Genomic DNA, 24,329 nt, shown 5'->3' with positions numbered 1-24,329 from the left:
CCCCCCCGCCCATTCTCCTCATCCTCTCGTCGAGAATCTCTCTTCCTCAGGAGAGTTTGGACCAAGATGGATAATTCAACTGTCTTATTGCGCTTTTTTGCAATTGTATTCCGTGCGCTCTTAATTCTTCGCTGTATTCGATCTTTGGATTTAATTGGATGGACGATTAAAATTCGCGAGGTCGCGATTAACTCTCAGTACGCATTTTAAAATTTTCCCGGGAATTAAATATAGAACCTATTGCACGTTACGCTATGAATAATATAATGTTTCTACTTCTGGTGAAATTAGACATAATACCAGTACTGAAGAACTTTATGACGGGGTGTTATTATTTTCGCGATAGGACGATCGTGATGCTTCGCCGGCAGATTTTTATATTCACACTTAAAAACCGAAAACAATAAGAATGCAGAGAATGTTAGGTGCATGTTTGAACATTGGTATTTTCACGTCAACCGTCATCACTGTTTACGATCCTTCGCCAACGTTCCAGCAACATTCGTCCATCTTCTTCGTGAAAGATGTCCAGTGTGTCCATCGGAGGAGGCGGGCAATCTTCGAGCGAAACTTTTGAACTGACCCGAACGGTCACACAAAAGACACACACGCTTTCCCGATATCGCCGGGACGAATGCGACGAGAACGATCGGCGATGGATTTCGCACGCGTCGATTACTCCGACGGATATCGAGCCCGGCTTCCCGCACGAGTCGTCTCGCAAAATTTCCAGATTCGCCCAAGTTTCTCTGGCAGTCGGCCCGCGGTCCGTCCCTAACGTCATCCCAACCCCCCGTTTCGCCTTGTCCGTAAACCCATGGGGCTCGTAGCGGCGACGGCAACGGACTGCACCGTAGAACGGCGCGGGGGCGGCGGGAAAACGGAAACTTGCATTTTCCCCCGGCGACGGCACGTCGCGGCTACATACGTCATAAAACTTTGCTAATATAGCGGAGGACCGCGATGCCGTCTTTGCTCCGGCAAGACTCGAAATCGCCCTTTTCTCTCTCGCCGGCCCCGGCATTCGTCTTACTTTCCCTCATCTTTCACTTTCCACCCCTCAACCTCGCCCTCTCGCCCGTCCCCTCCTCCGTACTTATCATCCCGCGTCCCTCCGCGGCCGCCCGGGCTCGGGATTTATGCGATTCGACGAGGCTCGTGTGAACTTTACGACGTACACGGACATCCCGCACGAATCATTATTCGAATCACCGTGGTCGTTTATCAGCGCTAGCATGCGATCGGAGCGTCTGCCAGGCCGAGGAGGCGGTATCGATTGTCTTTAATTAGAACACCCTCGATACCCCCCGTCTCGCCCGCGCGATTATTATTTTAGTCCGTTTTATACGATTTTTCTGTGATTATTCGAGCGTGTCCGATAATCCGACCTAATTTGATATCAATATCGCGCTCTTAGATTCCGTTACAGCCAATTACGTTTTCTCGATGTTAACCGACGTTGCGGCTTGCACAAGATACCTCAAATTGCCTCGAAATTGAATATGCCGAAGAGATTTTTTTCGGGTGCGTTCGCTGATATTTGCCGGTTTGGGCTGTCGCATGTGTAAATTCTCGCGTCGAATAAGTTTTAATTGGAACAATCTTGAGAGTATATATTATTATTTAATATATATATATATATATATATATATATATATATATATATATATTAAAATATATATATATTGTTCTTCTTAAGTCCTGTGCCTCTTTGCAGAAGCGTGGTGACTTCTTTCATATATCTTTTATATATAAAAATTCTCTGATATATAAATCTTTTTTCATTAGTCTTACTTTATCTGATGCACTGTTCGATCCTCTCTGAAAACAGTTTCCCTTTTCACTCAATAACGTGTCGTAATTGAACCCAATTGAATGTCACCACGATGTGCTATCGGGTGCATTATAATCCACTTATCTTCGAAAAACGTGCTCGATTGATACACTCGGTCGTTTTCATCCAAAGTACAATTGATTTTTCCACCGTTCAGTTTCCTCTTTTCGTCGCGGGACGGGAATCACAAAGAGCGAAGAGTTCGAGCGCATCAACTATTTTGCGTTTCCGCTCGAAGAATAAGAGAAGACTGCGATATTGCGAGATAAAATTAGACCGCGCATCGTCGAAGTTCACTTTGCGCCGGGGCGAAGATAGATTTCGGAATCGCGTGAATATGGCAACAGGAACTAACGAATTACTCCGCCGGGAGTACCGAATGATACTGCGATCTTTATTCAGTGCGACGCGAAGTTACCCCCGTGCGACGTCCTCGCAGTTTAATCCCGTCTTACGGCAGTTCGAGAAATGGCGAAAAAGCCACGGCGGCGCCTCGGCGACGTCTCGCGTCGTTTCTCAATTATGCATTCGCATATTTTACCGGAACGCCTTGTCGCATCCAGCGACGAGCACGACGACAGCTGCCGGACTGCATTTACGAGGTTAACAATAATTCAATGCCGTCATCTTTACGTTTCGGGCATCCCGGATGCCCTTACGTTATCCGCGAGTACGCTCGTTATATATCGCTTGATTTGTACATCTGGATTTTGGCCGATGAAACTTTACATCTCCGGCAACGTCGAACGCCCCATCGTTTCTCATCAGACACGCTTCGAACTAAGTCGCCTCTTTCATGATTTGACGTACGCGAACTTATCGACCGCCGACATCTTACAAAATTTCGAGAAAGATCATTTGTGTATACGTTACATCTCGATATAGTTTAATCCGAATTTATTTCTCCAAAGATTTACACATGAAATTCCTCCAAAAGGTCAAATGATCTGAAACAGTCGGGGAGCATTTTTCCGGCGGTTCACAAATTTCGGTTTCTTATGTAAAGAAAAAAAATAATCGTTTAATACTAATCAACTCATACGATTTAATATCGTATACTATAACTCATATGATTTGATACTAATTAAATCATACCAATAAATTTAATTAATCGTTTTATACTCAATTTCCCAGGAGGTCCTTCAAATTCGCGTGTGACTTCTTTTAGATTATGAAGATTACACGAATGTCAGGCATTACTCGCGCAAGGGGGCAATCGTCCGGGAAATATGAAAACGGAATATCCTGCTCGCGGGTACCATCAAGATAGAGAATTCAGGATTCGGGAATAAAGAACACGCGCGTTCGGAATCTCTAATAATTCAGAGAGCCATCTCAACGCCGTTGCGGAACCTCCTCCGACTCCTCTCTTTTCCTTTCCACCTTCCCTCGGTCTATTCGCAGATGGTCACCCGGTTTCTCTCGCCGTCGCGAGATGTCAAGTGGATCGTCGTTGTCGTCGTTAAATTGTTTCACCTTTTTGTATCCTTATTAAGAAGAGAATGGCAGGGAGAAATTGGAACTCGTTAAAATCCGTCGCGCGACATTCACCCTCGTTCGTGGGAGAGCAAGCGGGGGCGACGCGTTTAACCGTTTTGCCGCGACTGTAACGATTGCGACGACGAAAAAAGACGAGGCGACGACGGCTTTTACGTACGCGACGATGCGCGAGAAATCGAACGCTTTGAAGGACAAATCGCGATAGAGCATCCGTCTTATAAAGCAACCATCGTGCGAGAAGTTGACTCCAAGAAAGGTCGAGGCTTAGCTATACCCTGTCTTATTTCTTCTCGCCTCTTCTGTTCTCGAAAAGAATCGACAATTTATTCCGTTAGGCATTTAATTTTGACAAATTATAAAAAATTAAGAGTATCAATTCATTCGTTTCAGATTAATGGTTTTTCTTTTTATTTTAATTTTTTCAGAAAAACGATTGAATAGTGTGAATCGATAATCATAATCATAATCCATTTATTAACGCGAATACACTTGAGTTATTAGGTGATATAGAAAAATAATGTTTACGAAAAAAAGAACAAAAATTGATAAAGAGCAATACGAAAAAAATGATTCCATAACAATATAGCAACAAATTATTAAGAATCACTATCCCACGCAATTAGTTACTTTTCTAGATCCTTTTAAATAAAAAATCTCGGACTATTGAAATATATAACTTGTACATATTGGTGGTTTTCCTTAGCAATTAATGCGACGTTATGTCTAGACGTTATTATATATGTGACATTTTGTGAACGTTCAAATTATTCATTCACCATTTTACATTGATATCCGGTAACATCCAACCATTTAACCTTTTCAACATTTTCATTAGTCTCTGTAACGTCTAGTTGTCATCTTATTCGCTTCGCTTCACTTCATATCATCGCATTCGAGACTGCGACTATTTTAACGACGCTTAAAACTTTAAACAAAAATACTTAATTCCGTTACTTTAAAAATATACTTGCGGATTGCGAGTCGCTTGTCAAATAAATCATAAGTTAAATATTGCAATGTTTTCGACAAAGTCGAGAGAGAAACCAAAAATATTTCGTTTGCAAATATTTTTATCTTACTAGAACACGAAGTTCTCGTTTCGCGAAAATTCTCATTTTTGAATTTCTATGAAAGAAACAATAAATATCAAATGTAATGATAATCAATTGGAAGAATATTATAATCGTATAAAGCATGAAAGATTTTAAAAACTGATGATTGCGATCATCACAAAATTTATTAGACGAGAAACATCGGGAACTTAGAACCGGCCACGCTCTGCTACGGATTTAAAACAAAAAAATATAGTACCACCGATTAGATACGAATATTAATAGCTTAACGAGAAAAATACGCGTGTATACGAACATCATGTTAATCTTACGATCATCGTAACCTAACTATTTTCATCTCGACGAGCATATTTTCGATCGCAAAAAGTTAAGTGTAATAATAAAATCTATGCCGATCCTCGGCGAATCTACCTTCGAGCTGATCTTACCTGATCCAAACCTGATCCACCGGTACAGCATCCGTATCCACCAAAACTGCACCTCTCGCGAATCGCATTCACCGTATGACTACAAGTCCCGCCAGATCGAAAGCCAGAAGGAAGTTTCCTGTTTAATTATATCAATAGACATCAACGTGTGGAAAATAAACGGAGGCTCGAGGAAGTGTATTTTTCTTTCGCGCGAATAAAAATAAAATCGGTTATTAATCTTAAGACGCGAGAATGCGCCACCGCTATTTTAGCTACTTTTACTTATTCCAGAAGTGATCATACTTTCTTAACGACACTCTTCTTATTTTTGTCCGAACGACCATTGAGCCTTTGACATTTCTTCATCATCGATCGGAAAGGGAAGTGGTGGCCGGTAAAAACCGCCTCTTAAATGACACATGGAAATTCAATGAAAAGTCGTGGTAGCTTTGAGATCGATACTAGGATGCGACATTGAACGCGAGCGCGGTGGGAGGCAATAGGAAATATGAAGGGCGGTGAGGTGCGGAGGATAGAAGGGTATAGGTGCCTTTATTGGCCTTGTGCCAATGCTTGCTATCTATGTGGAACACCTGCGTCTGCTGCGCGATGTTCGGCCGATGTCTCGAGTCGCGACAGATTGAACAATGCGAGAGACTTGAGACAAAGGGGCGAACAAACGATAGTCTTTGGAAACGAAAGTACGAAGGATATTTCTGCCGTATATCTTGTTAGACTAAATTATTTAACGAGAGTCTGTAAGATTCTTACTGTAGAGAATAGTAAGATTCCAGAGAGAGAGAGAGAGAGAGAGAGAGAGAGAGAGAGAGAGAACTTCTATTTTCCTTTCTTTGCGTCTTAATTTTCTAGGAAAATCAGGTCTTTCTCAAATGCATGAAGTTGAAAAAAACCGAAGTCTAATGTAAAACTGAAAATCAATTCTTTTCTCTTAACAATCTTAATATATTTTGGCCCGACGTTTGCGATCGGTTGATAATAACACAATTACGATAAAATGTACACATAAAGTAATTGAACGGACACATAAAGTAATTGAATTAACATAAGTACGAAATAAAATATACCGTCAATCTCTGCGAAGAAAGATTTAGCGAACATATTTCATTTAGCGCGCATATTTCATTTTAGATACGAGGAGATTTTCGTTACTAGAGATTTTAAGAAACGTGGAACGGTTTATTGAGTGATACAGCGAATGTATTACAGTGTCTTTAAATTGCATCCTCGGCCAGTGTTAAGGTTACAATTTGTGAGCTTCATTCTACCGAGCTTCATTATACAGTAAGAATCTTACAGACTCTCGTTAAATAATTTAGTCTAACAAGATATACGGCAGAAATATCCTTCGTACTTTCGTTTCCAAAGACTATCGTTAATATTTAACGTAGTTCGGATTTAAACGCTTCGTGAAATAAAATATATCCCTTTAATTCCTTCAATCCCTTTAAGTCCTTTTTCGATGATGTATTATTTATTCGTACACGCGACGCATGATAACTTTGCGCAATAATCGTGTAAGAGCACGTGTAAAGGGAGTTAATTTTACAGCGAAAAATCGATTTCTGGCGCTCGGTCAGGTGACACGCGATATCGTCCAATTCGTTGCAGTCCTGTACGTGAACCTTTGGGGACTCGTCCTAGATTCCCCGGACAGACCGAGAATCGCTACATTTCGGTGCTCGTCGATCGGCCGGGTCGATGGGGCTCGAAATGACGCGCGGTCTACCCGTTCGCGCGATATCGTCATCTTCATTGAGATAAGGTCTCAATACCTTAATGGGTCAGCCTATCGGACAGGGCCACCTAACATTCTGACGGCACCGGTGCATTGTGTACCGAAAGGACGTCGATACGCGAATGCGCGATCGTGACGTGTCTTATTTTTGGGACATCGACCTCCTCCAGCACTCGTAACAGCTAGGTATGATCTCAATGCGAATTTAGATATTTCTTTTGTACGTGTTGTTGCACTTTCCGATGATGAAAAACGCGACCGGAGCTAAGCCGCACACGCGAGGACTTTGAAATTATTCGGATTCAATCTCTGCGAGGTAAGGAAGATTTAGCGCGACGCGCACGTTTCATTTCAGATGCGAGAAGATTTTCGTTACCTGAGATTTTAAGGGATGTGGGAACGACGTATTGGGAGATACGACGAATGTACGGTATTTTTAAATTGTATTCTCGGCAGGTGTTAAGGTTACAATCCGCCGGCTTCATTCAGTAGACTAATATTTAACGTGTCTCGGATTTAAACGCTTCGCGCAATTCATTCATCACGGCAAGCTCGTGGCGCAACTCCGAATCCTCCGCGCGATGTGTCTGCTAATAATTATTAAATAATAAGTCAACGTCCTTTTGGTATTCGCCGCTTTACCGTGGGGTGCCATTTATACTCGCGACGGTGCCAGGCGTGCATATACAAATTTTCAGCTTGTCGTCGTCGCCGTCCACGGGATCGTAAATATTCCAGTCGCAAGGACGATGCAACCGGTTGTATTCGAAATTCTAATTCATAATTTAGAGGCGACAGCGCGTCGTCTCGACTGTCATAAAGAGATCGATCCAAATTTTATTACGAGGGTGGCAGTGGGCGAGCTCGGACATAGAGAGCGAGAGGGAGGGAGGGCGATAAGGGGAGAGGAAGTCCCGAGACTTCTTGCGAGCTTCATCGAAGATGCATGAGAGCATCAAACTACCAGACGCTGAGTGCCTTTCTTGGATTTCCGTATGATGGAAGAAACTTGCTGCATAGTGATCGCCGTCCACAAGTCGCTGTCGGCTTAAAACGGCTTGAAACGCGTTAATGTTCCCCACCGTACCGTTCGGCATATTGTTAGAAATATTTGCAGAAAAAACAATTAGATAAATTAATATAGCTGAGATTTCTACTTGAGAAGAATTATTAAATTTACCGCTCTTATAGCTCTCTCTCTCTCTCTCTCTCTCTCTCTTTTCTTTCTTTCTTCATAAGAGACTTCTATATCTTTTTTATATTTAATCGGATATCAATATTCGAGAAACACATCGAGAAATTAATATTCCCTCTTCTTTTCTCCGTTAATTTTTGCCAAAAAAGTACGCAAATGTAAGTTAAATTAAAATATGTTAGCCAAGTAACATTCGCTTTCTAACATATATGCACCTTGTTAAAGTAACACAAGAATCCCAGTGGACCGTCCGCAACATAAAAACTGTTCACTACATAGAGAGCGAAGATTTAAGCTCATTTTCAGGAAAGTAAATCCGCGAGCGAGGAAGGTATGCATAGAGGTCTCTCAAAAGACGCGCGATAAATTTCCGACGAAGCACACAGGATAGACAGTGTGTACGGTAACGTCCTTCCGTCTCTCCTTCCACCCCCTTTGATCTCTCGGTGATTCTCAAATTTGTCAGACGCGAAGAATTCGCGTTAAGCCGCCGGGTCGTTCTGTTTGCTATCCGAACGTCTGGATCTTTCGTAATCCGCTCCGATACGTCTCGCGTACGCCCGAGAGAATGACGCCGTCGCCGACGTAGCTGCTGAGAGACGCGCCCCTGATAATAGCTCCTTACGTATACGTATTGCCGAGGCTGCCAATTTGACGAGGAGAGAAACGAGCTGTCGTCACGGGCCGGGGAACACGTATTCGCGCTACGTGCTCGCGCGAGCATTCCGCTCACGCGCCGCGACGATCGCTTTCGACGAACGACGCGGTTCTCCCGCCGCGCGCGCGTCTATCAGCTCCCGTTCCGCGACAGCAAGACGAAGCGGAGAAGCTGCTTTTTATCAGTCACGCTGCGCGACTGAGCTGACGCTCTCTCTTTCTCCCTCCCGTCGATGACCTCTCGGTGAAAACTACTCCCGCGCGATTTATAGCCCGCGCCGGTTCATCAGACGGCGACAGCCGTACTGCTTTATACGCCATTTGATACCCAAGTCAATTTGCACGTCCCGTTGACGCGTGTGCACAATGTGTATGTGTGTGTGCGAGTACGCTGGATGTTCCGAAAATTATTGTAGGACCTCAACGTAGCGTATGCGACGGAGGTTTCCTCATTGACATTGAGTCTTGATCGACGAATGAATTGTTAAAGGTAAGGAAAGTTAAGGAAAATTCATGTTTTACCGTTAAATTGTCGAGACGAAATGCGAGATCGCGAGATCTTTCGCCGTATTTTACGCTTCACGGCCCGTTCGAAGTTGAAGTTAGAAATTTTAACTCCGGTCATTGCCTCTCGCGTGACACGATGTATATTTATAGACAACTCTTTTTTCTATAAATCCGTCTTTTTCCGAAATACTCAGCTTTTTTCTTCGTAAACTCCGTTCTTTGTATGATTACATGTTCATTATGGGCTGATTGACATTTTAGAGTTCAAAGTGTTACTAAATCGCAAGCGACCTAGGTAGATATTAACTATTTCGTTTACATTTTCCGCGGTAGAAATTCCTGTGTGAACTCATTCTTCGTTCATTCATTGTAGTATTGTGTTATCAAGCAATCGTGAATTTATCGGTTTTTATCGTATCTTTTGCTTACGATAACTTATTTATTTTCATTTACTTTTATAAATCTCTATCTATATATATTTGTACGTATTCAAATTTCAAAATGGCAGGAAACACACGTTTCACATACGGACGTGCAAATAGTTCTTCCGTCGCCAGTGAGAGAGGATACGTCGTGGAAGGAATTTTCAACTTGACTCTCTCTCTCTCTCTCTCTCTCTCTCTGTTTCTCTTTCTTTCTCTCTCTATATCCATCTATCTCGGGACGTTTATGCTGCAATTCTAAGAAAATTTATAAATAAATCGTATAATAAATCGTAGATACTGAGAATAATACGTACACGGTAAAACACATTGTTTGGTTAAAAATGGTCCATTGAAATATTGTATTACTTTAACATGGAAAATGTGTGTGTTAAAAGTATACAAGTATAATATTAAATTGACACATTCAACGTATATTTAACATTATATTTGCGTTACTTTTTAACACATGATTCCCCATGTTAAAGTGACATAAAATTAAAAATCGTTGATTTTAACAGAAAATTTCAATGGACTATTTTTCAAACAAAATTTTCTACTGTATAAGATAAATCGTTATGTTCGTTTTCTCGTCGAAGATTGTTATGATACTGATTTGAGTCACGTACTTACGCGTGGTTTTATTTCGCAGGCCGCTCGATCTTCGGCGCGCCGACACGTGCTCGACAGCATCGATACATTATTTATTTGTCCATTTAACGTGCACTACATAACGTAACGATAAAAATGATAAACCGTCCTTTTTATCACGCGAAAACAGTTATTTCCTTTCCTTTTTGATAAACCTTGAATTAAAAAATGAATCGGTGTTTTTTTTTAGCTTTCGGCTATTATTCAGTTATTCATTTATTCAATTAGTCAATTATTCAGTTATTCTAAAATAAGAAAGAAATTTGCAATTGCTCCCGATCTCGTGAAAAAATATTGTGACGTGATCAAAACGCTAACTTACGATTGTCACGAATTAGTCTATTATATTTGTCTCTCGCAGATTTCCCAGATTCTTTCCTTCTAAAACTGTTATTCGGTTACAGAGTTCGCGATTATCGTCATAATCTATTTCCATTAACTACATTTTCGGGGCTGTTCGTGGAATATTAAAAGCGACAGTCTCGTATACGAAGAAGAGAATGTAACGGATTACGAGACTAACCGCTTCATTTCACTTCCTGTTCAATATTCAGTCGCGGAACGCTAAAGTGGCGAGTAACTCCTCGCGCTGCAAACAGCCGATCTTCGCGTGGAGGGTGTACGAAATTTCTCTTCCATTTTTAGAACGGTCCAACGGGGCGCCGACGCCTCGAGGGCTTTAGAGTTTAAGAACGAACACGCGGAACAACGGGAAAGACCCTTTAACACGCAAACCCCTTATTTTCGCCGATTTAAAGGGAAGCAACTCGTGCGGGCTGCAACTGGCAGGGCTGCTCTTGTAATCTCCGGGGCCCCCGAGCTCGACATGCAACCACGTTCCACTCCGTTCCCGAAAGAAATTTTATCGCACACATTTAAAAATAAGATATAACCTTCGTGTATAGCATATATAACGTGAAGAACGTATAAATTTATCGGGGAGTATTAACGCGGTAAATCGAAGTCAAATGTTAATAATTTAAGACCGTTGCAAAACACACGCATACGCACACAGATATATTGCATAAATTATTTTATTGGAATCCGTAATTTTTCTCTTGCGTACATTTTAACTATAATAACTCGTAATGCGCTAATGCGCTAATGCGTTAATTAAATTAATTTAATGCATTAATTATTGAGTATATTTTGCGTTTATATTTGTTATAATATACGGTGAAAATAAATATATCGCAAGTATTTAAATTTTAAAAGAGAGTAAATATACATAATAAACAGAATAATACACGTACAGAACATGTATAATAACAAACAACGTGTAACAACATTACATTATAGAATGACATACGCACAGAAAAATATACATAATAAACAGAAATATTCGTGATCAAATTGTGTTGCGGGACTTTTGTGTCCCTGCATTTCACACGTCAACCATGTGGTTCGTTGACGATTAAATATGAATATAATATACAATATGACATGTGATTAATATGCAATACCAAAAGGCATCGTCTCGATCACCGTGGCGCGAAGACGCGAAGGAGATTGGTCGACGAGGAATGATGTTTCGCACTTCGGATCAAAGTGTATCCGCGCGAAAACGGCCCTGTCAGGCTGGCGTACCTCTTTTTCTCCTCTCTCGTGGAATTTACCGGCGGGCCGCCGTTACTACCTTTCTTCCCGCCGACTACTTTCGGCTCGTTTCGTTTACTTTAAAAGTTTTCGCGCAAACTACCGCCACGGTATGTTCGCACGTACTTACCTGCCCGCCGCCCGTCGCAACACGCTCGGCAACGATGCGGGCCGCTTTCGTGCCGATTGTTTTTTGGAATTAACGTGATTTCGGCCGCGGCTCCATTATGCAGAATACCTTTTCAGGCGGTAAATTGGAGCGGGATTCGGACGCGGGGCAATTTGCCGGCGCGGTACCTTTTGTTCCTCGGCGCGAGTATTGTTCGCTTGTTTACCGGAGCGTATGCCGGAATATTAAAAATAATATTTTTCACGGCCCTTGATACGCGTAACTGACGTGACGCATCATCCCGATGTGAAATATATATATATATATATATATTTATAATATACGATGTCTTATTGAACTTACGGCTCTCAGGGAGCTTTGCGATGTAATCTCGTAAATAATATGCATGGTTGTTGTTTCGAAATGAAACGAAAATATCGTGTATTTACCTGTTCTCGCGGGTTTCCCACTGTTACTGATATCGTGTCTCGCATTCTTGATTATTTTTTATCTCTCTCGATTTCCTGGCACATTGACCGTATTATGCATGAATCGTTATCATCAAATCTGGGGAGGGAGGAGGTAAAACAGAAATATCTCGGAACTTTTTTAGTTTTTTCGAATTTCGCTAATATAGAAATCCACTCGATCTAACAGTTTGATGGGGTGAAGCACTGGTTTACGAAATTTGCACCGCAATGGTCGGAGCATCAATTTAAAAAAGAAAAAAATCCGCCTTGTAACGATGGAGATAAAATCAAGCGTGAAACAGTCAAGCGAAAAACGCGCGCTCGCTGTCCGGCTCGTTCACGGACGAGGGGATAATTTACGAGCGAATATGGCGATGTAACTTGCGGCGACCTTGATCGTTCGGCCGCGAACCTCCGCAAATCCTCTTACTCGCTTTCTTCGACCGAAACACGGCAAAGCCGATAACGCTCGTTATGCAGCTTTATACAAAATGCTGCGGCTTCGCAGTGCAACGTTCTCCGCGCGGCCCATAATTGAACGTTACGTTCCCGAGTTTTGCACTTTAATCCGGCTGTCCGGCCATTAATATTAATTCAGACACGCTGCAAACACTTACGGTGACCGCGACAGTTCGTTTTAAACAATAACGTCGTTAATGCGGCGCTAAATTAATCTAGTAATTCACCGTCCGGGGGACGCGGCTTTACCGAAACTTTCGTTCGTACACGCGCGGATAACGCTAGTCGACGATTCATTCATTCGTTGATCTAATTATACACGGACTTTTGGCCCGATCTAATCATATATGAATGGATAAAATTGTTCCTGATTGTATCTAATTACATCGCATCGTGCATATTTAGACTGTAAGCGTCGTTCTATCTTTATTGTTCATTATACGCCAAAGAAAGATAGAATGACGCTTACAGCGCTTGCAAGCGCGTGAATTGGGCCGTAGCCTTGATATATTATCCAGGATTAGATACAATTATATATCGAGAGGACACCTCTTATGGGACGTCAAAAATACGTCATGTAAAATGTCAAACCATTTTTATCTCATAAACTGAAGAAAATAGACTTAGCAAGTATAATATCAAATTACCATAAAAACCAATGAAACGTACAAATTAGAATATTTTTTTGTAGATTTTCTATGTTTAAAAATTTATTTCTTATTAAGTAAAATTTAAATATATATTATGTTATTTCATTTCTCAAGGACGTCTCTCATTCATGCGTTGTCAAGGTATTATTACATAAAATTAGATCAAGTTAGATCTTCAATGAGTCTATTTTTGTGGTAAATATATTATTTAAATGATGTGAAATATATATACGCGTAATATTCTGATAACCACCTGGAAAAATGAAAATTAGAGGGATAAAAGAAGAGTAAGAAACAACAATGTTCAGCGATATCAAATTAGAGATATGACTCTAACCGTTTCACTTCTCGGACTCAACAGAAAAGGAAGTTGCTCTACTCGTGTCGCTGCGCACGGATCGTCCGAAATATCGCGACGAATCGCGACGTAGCAATACGGCCACTTACAAGCCGCAGCAAATCCTCTTACCATCTATAGCAGTTTCGAATCCTCGAAGGGCGGCAGGGCCTTTAAACCGAGTGACGATTAACGTCGACGCGCGAGATTTAAGATCCGCCAAATCTGGCGATTACCCGAACGAGCTAAGGCCGCTCGCAGAAGGAGAAGAAGAAGAAGAAAAAAGAACGGACGGGGCGGGAAAAGGGACGAGGGACACGAATCCGGCAGCCCGGATTTGGGCTGAAACCGAGATTTGCACCCTCGAGCAAAGACAGACGCGGAAAAATGGCGAGATCGTTGGATAGTCGAAGACTCACCGCTCGCTTCGATGAGATACACCGAGGATGAAATATGAGCGGGGATCCCGTTAATGATGTATCCCCTCGGCAAGAAAAGGGGACGAGCTCCTTAACGCGAGGGAGAGAGAGAGAGAGTGAGAGTGTCGACGCTTTTTTGGCACGCCGGTATTAGACTCGCGCGGAGAGTGGAGCAGAGCGGAATATATTTCGCGTTCTAAGGCCGAGGATCTCCCGGAAACTCTACGCAGTAAAAAATGTTGTGTTAAATTTAACACATTTCACGTGTCCCGAACAGACCGCAATAGTGTTAATTTGACACAAGGTGAATGTGTTAAAAAGTAACACAAATATTACGTCAGGAATTAATGCGAAATACGTAACACTTTATTACTATTCGAAAGCAAATTTGTATGTTAAATTGACACATTTATAGTGTCAAATATAACAAATGTTATTTACAATGTTATTTTCATACTAAAAAATATTATTTATCCATTTCTTTTTTATCGCGTTGTTCTTAGAATATCGTCTATGATTTTATCCGAAATCTTTCCTAATTATATGCCATTTAATTGATTCAGTCAACATCAATCATATTTGAAAAACATATTTACACCATTAATGAGATTCGAAATCGGAATTTTAAGTCATCTACATTACATGTTGTATTACTTCTACACAGAAGAAATTAGTCTTGAATCAAGAATAGATATTCTCATATAAGGAAGAATATCATAATTTTCTAAGGAGATCTTTTAGTTTTAATTTGATTGAATTTATATTGATGTACAGATATACAAATTTTAACAAGGACCGAGTTTTTAATATAAGCACAAGATATTTTTTACTACGTAGTTACATGATTACATAAAATTATATATCTAGTATATTTCTAACTTATGTATTTGTAATTACGATTCAATCGAAAAGTTTTTATCCGGTTATAAAACAACTAAACTTAAAGATATTTTGAGTATCCCATTGGGGCACAAGTTTCATGTAACGACTACTAATACGGAGCCTCCGTATATTACAGCCTTAACCTCAGCTTGATAATGATCGGCGGCGCAAAAATATATCGAGAGCGTAAGACGAACGACGAAGGCGGGCGGCTTTTTTAAACGTCGAGGTGTAATCAATAAAGCGACACGAGTGTGCGAAATCTCTCGAAACGTTTCTCTTCAGTTTCACGATCGGTAATTCGTCATGTTCCGTCGTTAGAACACCGACAGATCTCGGCGCTGCGCGTGCGTGCGTGCGATATAATCCCGGATTAATATCAGTAATAAGTAATAATCATCGAGTTCGCTTATACGAACGTGGAACGGTACCGTTGAGCCGGAAAGTTCCCCGCCGCAAACCACCTTTGTCCCATCTAACCGTCAGGCGCGCAGCCGAGAGAAAACTTGATATTCTTAGAGTTAAAGCCCCGACGTCGCCCGCCGAAAATCGAGAGTGAGAGAGAAAGAAAGAGAAAAGAAGGGAAAGGGAGAGAACTCGCTATCGCTTTTCGCGAGCGTTATGCTCATTTGCATTGCGTGACGAGCCCGTTTTCCGCAAGCCTTTACGTGTTACAAAGCCGGTACGCGTTGCATGTCGTTACTCCTTCTTCGACTCCTTCTTTTTCTTTCTCCTTCACTTCCTCGCCCCCGCCCTTTCGCGGTGACTCGCGCTCTCTTATCCGTCCTTATACTCTGACTTTGCTCTTGCGCATACCGCTTCGTCCCGTGCTTCTTGCGTCGACTTAACGAGCGCGGTACGTCGCGCGGGTACGTCTCCTCGACCGTCGTTATCGATTAAGTGGCCGCGCGAAAGCGCGCCCGGATTCTTTAACGACGAAATTTTATTAGCGGCTGACGCGCGACGGCAATTTCCTCCCTCCTCTCTCGGCCCCCGCGGCCTGACTCCGCGACGAAAGAAGGCACGAAACGCGACGCTATGTTTAGCGCCGAAAAATGCCCCGCGTCGGAAAAGTCTGTACCGCGGCTTCGGCACGCGTCTCGGTGAGATCTAAGAGTCGTAATTTTGTGTCTCGGAATTTTGCCGGACGCTAATTAAAAATAACCTTCTTCTCGGTGCAAAAGTAAAAAGAATCTTTCGAAGAAATAACAAAGTTACACTGTTAGAAAATACGTGAAAATCGCTCGGTATGAATAACAGATGCGAGATGTCGCCGAGGAGCTTGTCGGGGAATATTTTAAAAACGCTGCGCGCGTATCTGAGCATTTTGACGCGTCGCTGAAGGGAAAATAGCTCGAAATCGGTCTTTCGTCCCGCACGATTATCGAATCGTCACAAGCCTGCCTCAATTATTCCGCCATAATTACCCCCCCTCCCATCCTCCTATGAACGGCGGGATCATCGCGTCATTCACGCATGAGTTCTGTATCCGCGCTATTATACATCGGCGCCATTGTCTCATCGCTGCTAGCCGTAATTACGAATCGTCTTCGAACGACGACAGGAACAATCATTCCCCGATATCGGGTGCATTTGCCGGATTGAAAGGGAGGATATCGAGCGAGATGCAGGGGCAATAGAGATCTCCGTTGTACGATAGATGTCTTCTATTACGTACATACAGAGTGCCTCGGGAATCACGCCCTTCTCTCCGTATCCTATCGCGCCGATCGTCCCTTTCAGCTGAAATTTCGCAGGACGCTATTTATATTCCTCCGCAGCTGCTAAACGTTTGCTTTCGAGTAGCTCGGTGAGAAACGAAAGCTCAATAGATAATCGATCGTCAGATCAAACCACTGTTAAATTATATAAAACTCAACGAAAATTAAAAAATACCTAAATTCATATATTTATACCCCTTTCTCTCTCTCTCTCTCTCTCTCGCTCTCTCTAAATTCAAGTCGTAGAAAAATTCTCAAATCGTTAATCTCTTGTATCGCGAGAAATTCTGATTAAACCACAATCAGAATTCCAAGTAGAACAACTGCAGAGATAAACCGAAATGCGAGGATTTTGGGGACACCCTGTAGACTTCATATCGTCTCTCTCACCCTTTCCCGTCAACATACGCGCGAGGTCGCGTTTTGACGTAATCACTCCACCGTCCAGAAATCCAATTAGCCGATCATTAATAAGGGATTCGTCCTGACGGAAGAGATAATAGTGCCTGCCCTGCCCCCGCCGACAGCTGCAGTTGCATCTGCAGGTGCGCTGTGCTGCGCTGCGTCTTGCACCTGTCTTCATTCGCGCGGGGATAAATGGCCGATCCCATGACGACGCTCGCTGTAAGGAGAACCATTAGTTTCCGGTGATCGCGAATTGAGATCGTCCTTCGTAGGGAAAAGCACGATCATGGTTCGTGTAGGGCTTAATGACGCTGCATTTTAGCGCGCGACGTTTCTTCCGCGCTTGTCGAACGCTTTCCTTGCGCAGCCGAGCACTATCGCCGCTAGCTCTAATCTCGATTAATACTACTCGAAAGAAGTCTGGCTAATTCTAGACCGTATCACTCACGTGGACGAGATATCTGAATTTTATTCCTTGAAATCGTTCCTCTGATTAATTCCTAATGCGCGGTGTTCAAGTAAACATTTCAAGTTGTTCACGCGGTGTTCAAGCAATGTTTGCAATGATTAGCAATGATTTCAAGTTGTCCGCAGAGTGCCGTATTTGTAGTGGCGCATCAAGGGAGCCACTCATAAATTTAATATTTGTCAGACAAAATTATGTTCTTGTATATTTACTTCACTGCCTAAATAACAAATTTTATTTAATTTTAAACGAAGTTGAGGTAAAAAATACGGAAATATTATCATTATTTCTCATTTTTCTGATCAATGTATCCAATACATATGTATATATATTTCAAATATTATTACAAGGCAAAAATTCTGCGTAAATAACGGTCTACCTTTTTTGCGATACGCTTTAACAAGCAACAAGAATATGTTAAAAAGTAACATGTTAATAAAGTGAATATATTACATTAACACATATCTGTATATTTTTTAACATGAGAAAGTAACACGAAAACTTTAGTGGATTATTTGAGCAAAACTTTTTACCATATATAAGTTATGAACTTTATTTTACGCTGTATTTTCCAAACAATACGGTCAATAATTTTGAAATTCTTATATAATGTCTCTATATTAATCCTTAATATCGCAGTAATTTTTTATGAAAATCCTAAATGTGGTTTAAAAGAAAATTAAAATTAAAATTAAAAATAGGACATTAACCTCAGAAAATATCTGCAGATTGATTACAAATCGAGTTTTAAATGTCTCGCGAAATTTACTCTCGCCAACTTAATTCATGCGGGCCAATTTTTCTTCAGCTCCGTCGCATTTCCGAAAATGAGCTCGCACCGACCATCGTTCCGCGAGAGCTGTTTCTCCAGATTTATCGCGCGCGAATTATTCAACCTTCTCGACATTGCCTTAATAACGATTTACTGAAAATTACTTCCACGTAAGACCGTTAAGCGTGGTCTTAATAATTTTCATTTCTAAGCCGCTTAGGATCGTTTACATCACATGATCCCTTCTGGGCGGGCTCAGCGTTACTCGTGGGAGATATCCGCGCCTTCTAAAATTAGCTATTCATTTAAATGATTTATTAGCTTGCTTCGTGTGTGTGTGTGTGTGTGTGTATGTACGCGCGCGCGCAGGTGCCGTGTGTGTACTCGCGCTCGCGTATTTGGAAATTTTCGAATAATTATATTACCGTGTGTCTACCTGTAAACCGAAATCATTTCAGCGGAATGCAACGTAGCGCGGATGTACTCCTAACCCTGGATTAATACGGTAGAAGAGGCATGTACCGCATAATACAAGAGAGCGTAAATTAGAACAACCATCGAGCTGCCGGTGAGTTTCGTCGTGTGGCACGGCTCGGTATTAATTAAAGCATAACGTTAAACAACCGACGTAAACAGCGGAATGTTATACTCGGCGTGAAATCGCGGCAACTACCGCGATCGAATTGATCACTTCGGCCATAATTATTTCAACCAGGGCTAATACAATTTCTGTACAATTGAGAATATTCTTTCGTTCGGGTAAATCGACAACCGATAGCTCGATCCGATGATCGACGCAAGGAAGTAAATGTAACAACCAACGGATACCTATTAGAGATTTTAGAATCACAAGTGTGATCGTTGATGGTGAAATAATCATGAAAGACCAATCGCATTAGAAATTAGAAACGTATGAAATTATATTAAGAATGCTTCAAATTGAATTTGAAAATATGTAAGGTTTATTTTTCTCTTACACAAGGCTAAAATGTTCACATCACAACTTCCTACATTCATACTGGGAAGAAGACTTTATTTTATTATTAAATACGCTTTAAAGTGTACTTTTTATTTTATTAATTCGGACAGACGCGGGTGAAAAAGCTCGTTCCAATTTTTGCAACAAAATGCCCCTTTTTCATCAAATTTCTCCAATAAAATTGATTCGCGCAGGAATAATTCGACGCAAACAGAAGTCCGTGAAAATTATTCAATCTGAATTTTAAAAACGGTTTGAACTTTATTTAGCTTCATTAAGGTCCCCATTGAATTATTTGCCATTTCCACTGGCGGAAAACTAATGTTTCATTGAAGAAACAAACGCGGGAATTTCGCGGGAAGACCATTACGTATTATATAATGTGTTATATAATATATTTCGTGGCGGCGCTGCAATTAAATAAATTATATTATCCGGGGAAAAATTAAGCGCGTGTCGGCTGATGTTGAAGCACGACGGGAGATAAGCAGCGCAATCCTTGTGGTGAAAAAAAGTAGGAGTTGCATATCCGCAGCATACAATACTGTTGCGAATCTGCCGGATAATCCCGATGTGAGAAAAAAAAGGAGTCACACCGCGCATTTGCATTCAAAGCCGGATTATTTTGGTAGAGAAACCGAGAACGCGCGGTGGTACACACACATACACACACACACACGCGCGCGCACACACACACAGAGCAATTAAATGCCTCGGTGACTTCTCGTCCTAACAAAATTATGGTGGTACAACAAAGCACAAAACAAGCGACTGGAACGACTTTTGCGCACGCTATGGCGTAACTTGGCGTTCGATGCGCGAATTGCACGCGAAACGCAAGATTATTAGAAAACGACAAACTCGTTTGTTTACGTTTGAAAATCCGCGAGGTAACTGAAAGAAAAATGTCAAAGCATCGCACACGCAATATACAGCGTGTATTTTTCACATTCGCGTTATATTGTTGTAAATAATATTTATTTCTACAGCTTCCTAATAAATACGTACTTTATAATATTTACTTAAAAATGATCGCGCGAACACATTACGGGCTTGAATATTTAAAATGTTTACTAAATACAAATTTAATTTCAAATTAAACCATATCATTTCTCGGAAATGAAAAACTTAAAAACCTGAAAATTACCTAGTTATAATTTAAAATTATAATCAAACAATTTACGTGCGCTAGACTGACACGACGTTGTACACGAATCATTGAAATAACGATTTAAATATTTCCTTTCCTTTACCTAACGATGTTTACGGCGTATATTTCCGTGCGTGTGCACAAAAGATTCACCGTCAACGTCTATTGTACGTACGCTGAGAAAAGGATTTGCTACTGAAATTTGGTGAATATTTGCCGACTGAATATTTGATTTTTGCAACCGAACAATTTAGTTCCGTATACTAAATATACAATATACGGAACTAAATTATTTGGTTGCAGTCCAATATTTGGTCGGTAAATATTCACCGAATCTTAATATACTTATTACCAAATCCTTTCAGTGTACATCTAAGCGCGTCGTACGAAATCTCTATTCTCATGTTTTTTTTGTTAAACTTAGTATATATGAGCTCCCACTCGGTTGTACCGAATCCGAGCGAGATGCCTGAATTTCGGAATTTTAATCGTGCGATTTAATACGACGAAGCAAACCGTGGTATAAAGTAATTAAGTTTACACAAGAAGTGCTTTCGGAGAATTCTAGACCGTTGATTTGAGCTGCTCGTACACATTCATTCAATTTCTTCCTTCCCCCCCCCCCCTTTCCCCTTCCTCGGTGAAACGTACGTCTGCCATTTTAAATTTCTGAATCCCGGTATAATTACGCTCGACCTAAAATTAAGCAGCAGCGGCCCGCGGATAAAAGGAAGCATGCGAAACAGCCTGTGTATGTCCGGCCGGGTTTTTAGGCTAATTGAATGGAACTGCGCGAAACGGTAATGACCCAAACACGACCGGGACAAAAGCCCAATGCGATAATTCATTTTACGTATTGGCCGGTGCTAATTGTAGTCTCGAATTTCTCGCGCGTTGCGGGTTAATTACCGAATATACGGATACGCCGCAACGTTGTTTCGCGGTATCCTTACTATCGGATGCCATGTACCAAGTGTGCCGCGAAATACGTCTCGAGGAAGAGAGACGCGAGCAATTGCAGTGTGAATTGCGAAAAGCGCATACACACACCGTTTAACGCGCCTCAAATTATGCGGACTCGTTGCGACAATGAGAAAGAAATCCGAGCGGAAGAAACTCCTTTCGTTAGGAGAAGGTATTAGGTAAAGCGTGTGTTCCACGAAATTTGAAGGACAAATTCGAATCGAAATTTCTTCGTTTTATGAACGCACTCGGACTGAAGAGAATTCGAGTCAAAGTTGAAACGTCCCATGAGTAACAACATTGTATCTCCAAATAATAATGAACGAACATCTATGCTTCTCTCTCTCTCTCTCCCCTTTGTCTTGTATTGTAATATAAATTGTGACTCGCTCGAACCGAAATGTTTATCACAGATCGAGGAATACTATTGTCCCTCGTTATATACCATTGTGAGTTAAATTAAAGGATTAATTTATTCTATCAAGAAATCCTATTAAGAAACGTTGAATAGAATAATATTCTATTTATATATTATTCTATTAAAAAAGTGTCAATTTTTCTCTTTATTCCTTAAAAATACGGAAGTGTGAAAGTTATAAAACGTCTATTCATTAAAAATGCAATTAGAACTGTTTGAAGAAAAGTTCAAACGTTAATATCGGATCCTGATGGTACGCTGAGGGTGTCGTTGGCAGAAAGTTGCAGCTACAATAATCGGCAGCGTGAAACTCCGAGATGCGAACACCTCGTGATCCATTTCGAGCGTCCATTTCGTTTGAAAGCTCGTCCCGAATCCGTACGAATCCCCGGCGTCCTTTTCGTCGCGCCACCGCCGGAAGATATCACGGTCGAATCCGCCGAAACTTTCATTCCGAGTGCCGTGGAAGCCAGGCCGGCTCGTCACGGCGAAGTTATTCGCGCAAGATTCCAGCTCCCATGCGGAATTTAATCTCATTGAAAAGCTCGCCCGGCGCGAAACGAGCCCGGGCGAAGAGCGCGTCGAGAAATCTGGTCGTGCCACGTGGCGCGCCAGAAAGATATCACCAAAAATCGCCCCCGGCCTCACGGACTTCTGCGCCGGAAATTAAAGATTCAACGAGCCGAAGGTAATTTCGGAGACGGGGAACAAGAACCGCGCGGTAGCACTGGTACGGGGGCAGCGGGAGAGGGTTGAAAATGGAAATCGATGCCGGATTCGGTCTGAGGAAGAAGCAGAGGCGGGGAAGTTACATCCGACGTCGTTAAGTCGTATTCGAGGGAAACCGGGAATTCCCGCGGAACAACTATCGATAGTGGAGCGGAAAATGCTTCGCCCGCCCGTTCCCCCCGCGAAGATTGTACTTTCTCGCGCAATTCGCTCGGAATTTATTCGCCGCATTATGTAACGGCGTATCGACGTCCGGTCCGTTTTGAATCCGAGCGTCCCTCTCTCTCTCTCTCTCTCTTTCTAAACGCATCGACTCGATTTCCAGGAGGAGTGCGCGTCGATGATGCAGGACCTCAGCGACAAGATCAACAACAAACATCACGAGGTTCACACGCACCCGTTGCTCTCGATCTTCAAGATGGCCGAGGTCGAGGTGAAGATGCCGTACAGCAACGAGGCGGCGATCAGCAGGTCGCCGTCCGGACTCCTCGTCGTTCTGCTCGCGATCGGGCTGCTCGGCTCGAGTTGCCTCTTCGGCTCGTGACAGGGGCATCGGCACGCCGACACCGAGAGCGTCGTGGAACGAGCGTCGTCTCCCCCGCGGAGAATCGCCACGTGTCGCGTGCACGTGGTCACGGCGGGCCCCGCAACGCGGGGGGCCGCATGGACGAGCGAGGACTCGTGGCCTTGAAGGGCACAGATCAACGAAGAGAAGGACTCCTCCGACCCGCATCCCCCGCCTTCTCCTCGACCGCCGCGCGGACCGACGGATCGCGGGCGGATCGATCGGCGATCGCCGAGCCGATCGCGAGTCGCGCTCGACCCCCGTCGAAGATATTATTAAATGTACATTGATGTTTAATGATATTTTTGTTACTGCACCTCGATCGTTCCCGAGCCTCCTTCTCGACCCCTTCGACCGCCGCTGCTCGCGCGCGAGCCCGCCGAGCGTTCCTGCTGGAACGCGCATCGCAGTTGTCACGCGAGATCACCTTTCATCTCGCTGAGCTTTCACGGAGAAAACAAATTTCGCTGGAACAGCGAATGTTTGTCAGTATGGTGACAGCAAAAAAAAAAACGCTCGGACAGCGAAAAATTTGCCAGGACGACAGGAAGATTTGTTGCGAGTATTAATTAACCGTGTATCCAGCAAATAGCAATTAATACTCCCAACAAATCTTTCCGCTGTTCGGACAAATTTCTTGCTGTCCAAACAAATTCGGTTTTGCCGTCACAATATCGACAAATATCGACTTTACTGTTCCAGGAAGATACGCTTCCTCCGTGTTGCTTCCCCGAAGAGAAAAATCCCGAACGGAGGGAAATGTTCGCTCCTCGGTAATACGATTCCTAAGAGAGATGTCACGCAGTGGATAATGACGAATAAATATGATGCAACGTGATGTCAGCCATTAATGGCGGGTAGAAGAAGATCCCCTCTGCTTGTGGATCGGGATAGTTGCGAAAGACGGCGATCACAGCGCTGATGAAGAAACGGCACGGCTCGAAGCTGCACCGGGATCGCCCGGGGGTTTTCCAGCGCGCTCCGACCTCGTTCCTCCCTTCTTGTTTCTCGGCTTTGCCATTTCATTCGAAATACACCGCAACGGACAGCCAAACCGGGGAAAAAGGTGTTATCTCGCGCGAATTTGCGCGGATTACGTTTCGCCCGCTGCAGCTCGTTCCAGCATTTTGAGAGGTCGCGGAAGTAACGATTTCGGTGACGCCGCGGCGAGACTCACACGCGGGGAAAATAAGCAGGCCGTCGCGCCGGTGCTCGAAGGGTTCGTGGCGACGGG

The 24,329-nt window shown here is 42.6% G+C and overlaps 1 protein-coding gene across 1 annotated transcript in view; it reads left to right on the top strand.

Moving 5' to 3' along the window:
- The window catches only part of LOC106744459, a 281,560-nt gene extending 258,241 nt beyond the window's left edge, over positions 1-23,319 (top strand). Inside the window, exon 17 of the mRNA XM_014619266.1 lies at positions 22,856-23,319. Coding sequence (XP_014474752.1) covers positions 22,856-23,074 — 219 coding nt within the window. The 3' untranslated portion in view covers positions 23,075-23,319. The remainder of the gene's footprint in view (positions 1-22,855) is intronic.
- Positions 23,320-24,329: the final 1,010 nt, after the last annotated feature.

The sequence above is a fragment of the Dinoponera quadriceps genome, unplaced genomic scaffold (genome assembly GCF_001313825.1).
Source record: "Dinoponera quadriceps isolate SergipeBrazil2010 unplaced genomic scaffold, ASM131382v1 scaffold9, whole genome shotgun sequence".
In the NCBI taxonomy this organism is placed as follows: Eukaryota; Metazoa; Arthropoda; class Insecta; order Hymenoptera; family Formicidae; genus Dinoponera; species Dinoponera quadriceps.
The sequence above is the reverse complement of the archived record's forward strand: the minus strand, read 5'-3'. Positions and strand labels throughout refer to the sequence as shown.